Source organism: Coenobita brevimanus, chromosome 9 (assembly GCF_032717465.1).
Source record: "Coenobita brevimanus isolate Jiangsu-jjx chromosome 9, ASM3271746v2, whole genome shotgun sequence".
NCBI classification, from domain to species: Eukaryota; Metazoa; Arthropoda; class Malacostraca; order Decapoda; family Coenobitidae; genus Coenobita; species Coenobita brevimanus.
Genome location: NC_136962.1, coordinates 6965446 through 6969880, shown reverse-complemented (window position 1 = coordinate 6969880; position 4435 = coordinate 6965446). Strand labels below are relative to the sequence as shown.

The 4435-nt window shown below is 41.5% G+C and overlaps 1 protein-coding gene across 1 annotated transcript in view; it reads left to right on the top strand.

Moving 5' to 3' along the window:
- The window catches only part of LOC145409506 (carboxypeptidase A4-like), an 8689-nt gene extending 4884 nt beyond the window's left edge, over positions 1 to 3805 (top strand). Inside the window, exons 3-5 of the mRNA XM_080279899.1 lie at positions 261 to 396; positions 2641 to 2807; positions 3713 to 3805. Coding sequence (XP_080136025.1) covers positions 261 to 396; positions 2641 to 2807; positions 3713 to 3805 — 396 coding nt within the window. The remainder of the gene's footprint in view (positions 1 to 260; positions 397 to 2640; positions 2808 to 3712) is intronic.
- Positions 3806 to 4435: the final 630 nt, after the last annotated feature.

Genomic DNA, 4435 nt, shown 5'->3' with positions numbered 1-4435 from the left:
TCCACCAAACCATCAAGCATCCATCCACCCACTCATCCATCAATCCTTCTCTCTGTTTATCTATTCACCAAACCATCACGCATCCATCCACCCACCCATCCATCCATCCTTCCATCCATCCATCCATCAATCCTTCTCTCTGTTCATCCACCAAACCATCAAGCATCCATCCACCCATCCATCCATCAATCATTCCTTCTCTCTGTTTATCCATTCACCAAAGCATCAAGCATCCATCCACCCATCCATCCATCCATCAGGACCCTCTCTGGCGCAAGAACCGGAACAGGAACCCCAACGACACCTGCTACGGCGTCGATCTGGGCTGGAACTACGACGACGGGCACTGGGGGGACGGGAAGGGGACCGGAGACAGCTGCAGCAAGAACTACGAGGGTGAGTTGGGGGGAGGCTCACCCTTCCACCAAACTTCATTGAAATTCACTGAGAACTTCTGGAAATATCGTCGGGACAAACAGACAGACAGATAAACACAGGTGAATATATAACCTCCTCCAACTTCGTGGGCGGAGGTAACAATGAACAAGTTACTCCCCGGATGAAAGAAAACGGAGCGGAGAGGCATTCTATCAAAGGCAGTGACAATAGCGGAGGGTAACGTCATCAAAAACACAAATATCTCACCAAATACTCACCCTAGCGCTTGCAGTCTGTAACATCTACTGCACAAGTTCACCCTAGTCACGAAGAATCACGGTCAGCCTCCATATCCAACGGAAAATTAACGAAAAACGCGATTATTCTGGACCGTCTCACTGCACACACATCGGTATGAGTGTAAACAAAACATGAGCAATAGATCATCAAAAGTAATACTGAAACTTTATCTAGCATTAGTAAGGCCACATTTAGACTACGCAGTACAATTTTGGTGTCCTTACTATAGAATGGATATTAATTCGTTAGAAAATGTACAGAGAAGAATGACAAAAATGATGCATGGCGTCCGGAACCTGTCATATGAAGACAGACTGAAGACTAAGTCTGCATTCGCTAGAGAGGCGTAGAGTAAGGGGAGACTTAATTGAGGTGTTTAAGTGGATGAAGGGTATAAATAAGGGAGATATTAGCAAGGTACTTAAAGTGAGCATACAGGATAGAACTAGAAATAATGGTTTGAAACTAGAAAAATTCCGTTTCAATAAGGAAATAGGTAGAAATTGGTTTGGTAATAGAGTAGTAGACGAATGGAATAAGCTACCTAGTAAAGTAGTTGCTGCCTCTTCCATTGAGAGTTTCAAGCATAGGCTAGATAAGCATATGACAAATAAGGGGTGGGTATAGAAAAAAGAAAATCTTATAACCAATACTAATTCATAATTTTTCCTTTTCAGGTTACACTATGATAGTCTCTATTCTCCTTTCACACTTTCCTGTAAAATGTCCACGTCAGTGTGGTGCTCTTTCTGACTTTTTCCTGCCGGCTTCGGCTGGAGGGTTTGGAGGGCGGGGAAGAGCCTTCTTCTTTGCTGTCCTTATCTCATTCTAGTAGTTCAGTTACTCTTCTAGGAGCTGCCTAGCATGGGCCAACCGGCCTACTGCAGTTATCCTCTCTTCTTGTGTTCTTATGTTCGAAAGCGTTAACAATGTAATGTATTTCACCATCAAAATTAATCTGCAGAGGTAATTTTTAAACATATTTTTCACTAAACATAATAAACTGAAATTAATTTATGGATCCATTCGCCAAGTAAACGAATTTCGTAACAAACAAAACGAACGAGTGATTTTGTGGTAAAAGTTTCAAAATCACGCGTTCGTTTCAGCCTTGTGCTTTACAAAATTCATCAATATAATTACTCATTTTAGCATCATTTGGCATATGCATCAAAAAATTAATTGTAATTTAGTTTGTTTAGTGACCAATGTGTTTAAAAATTACCTTTGTGAATAATTTTGTTAGCGAAAAAGAAAAATAATTAACTTCCTAACGCTTTCGAACGTCCCGCAGGTTTATTTACATTCCCGTCTCGGTGTGTGTGGTGGGGTGGTCCAGAATTATCGCGTTTTTCGTTAATTATTCGGTAGGTATGGAGGCTGACAGTGATTCTTCGTGACTAGCATGAACCTGTGCAATAGATGTTACAGACTGGGGCCGCTAGGGTGAGTATTTGGTGAGATATTTCGAATTTAAATGTCGTCACTCCCGGCATTTGTCACTGGCTTTAACTGAATCCCTGTCCGCTGCAAGGCTTTTATATCTGTTAACACGCACACATACACACACACACACACACACACACACAGGCAGAGCAAAATACTTTTTTATTGTTATATGTTGTAGCTGTCTCTCTCTCTCTCTCTCTCTCTCTCTCTCTCTCTCTCTCTCTTACAAATTGCGTTAACAGTATTGAATTATGATTACATTCTCACTACTGCTCGAGGTAAGACAATGATTGACAGGAGACAGCTACTCTCTCTCTCTCTCTCTCTCTCTCTCTCTCTCTCTCTCTCTCTCTCTCTCTCTCTCTCTCTCTCTCTCAACATATATATTCTTTTAATTTTCATCTCAGTACTCAACACCACACAAGTGTCCCAAACACCTCATCCTCAGCGATTTATTTCCCATCTTCCATCTTCACTAACCCCTCAAATAACTCCCTCTCTCGCCCCCCCCAGGCCCCACGGGGTTCTCAGAGCTGGAGACGCAAGCAGTGAGGGATTATATCAATGAATTACAAAGTACAAGGAATTTGACAGCTTTCTTCACCATCCACTCATACCTTCAGCTGTGGCTGTATGCGTATGGCTGGAGTGGAGAGTCGGTGCCGGAGGAGCCTGAAGTGGTACGTACACAGAATTACGTACATGGATATACACGTACATACATGCATAATATATACACATACACACTGCCTCCAACAATACCTTAGTGGACACACACACACACACACACACACACACACACACACACACACACACACACACACACACACACAGAACCTCACAAACAGTACCTCAGTGGACACACACACACACACACACACACACACACACACACACACACACACACACACACACACACACACACTCCCTCACAAACAGTACCTCACAAACAGTACCTCAGTGGACACACACACACACACACACACACACACACACACACACACACACTACCTCACAAACAGTGCCTCACAAACAGTACCTCAGTGGACACACACACACACACACACACACACACACACACACACACACACACACACACACACACACTACATTATTACTGGTCACTTTATTTACCTCGTAATTCGGCCATGAAGATATCAGCTCCCAAACGGTTGAGATTTGGACTCATGTTGGTGCTTTGTTGATAGATAAATAGATAGACAGATAGATAGATAGAGCAACAATGGTCCATTACTTAACATTCTGAGCTTGCACGTGTAGGGAAAAGATTTGTATATATTAAAATTATGTGAGAGGGAGAGGGAGGCCGAGGATAAGATGGAACGATGGAGCGGAGAGGTATATGAGAGAGGGGGGGGCCGTGTGGTGTGAGCTGGGAGCACGGCAGTGGAATGGCGTTGGACAGGGCGACATGGAGGCGATTTGTTTGTGGCCACCCCTTACGGGATCTAGGCGTCTGGCAATAGATGGATGGAAAATGATGTGTGTTATTGGCTCTCGTGCTGTCGATAGGCGATGAATGAAGGCTCCTGTGTGTATATTTGATTTTCCTTCTTTTTTTCAGAGTCGTGTTGCTCAGATTGGAGTTAACGCGACTGAGTCAGTACACAACACACAGTATAGGGTTGGTTCCTTCTACAACCTTGTACGTAAGTAGTGGTAGTAGTAGTAGTAGTAGTGGTAGTAGTAGTGGTAGTGGTGGTGGTGGTGGTGGTGGTAGTAGTGGTAGTGGTAGTGGTGGTGGTGGTAGTAGTAGTAAAAAAATAATATGGATAATAATAATAATAATAATAATAATAATTATAATAAAAGTAGGAGCATCGTTGTAGATCTTAGTACTAACATAATGATAACAATAATAGAAATGATAATAATAATAATAATAATAATAATACGGTAATAATAATAATAATAATAATATTATTATTATTATTATTATTATTATTATCTGTCTATCTCTCTATCTATCTATATCAGTAAATCTATCCATCAATCAATCTATGCCCAGTTTTCTACTTTTGTCTATCTATCCATCAATCCATCTTGTTCTCGTGTCAACATCTTTTTCCATATGAAGTTGTAGTATCACACATTTTACATAATAATATTTAAAGCTGTTTAGTCATAATTAACAGTGTGTAATGAAGTGTGAATGATGAACAACCAAATATCATTTCGCTGTTAGCTGTGGTATAGGAAGAAGGTGGATGGCAGACCACAAGGGCCACCCTGTTTCAATTATAAAATGAAGGTTAGGAGAAGTGAAAAGATATCTGAATAGTGCGTA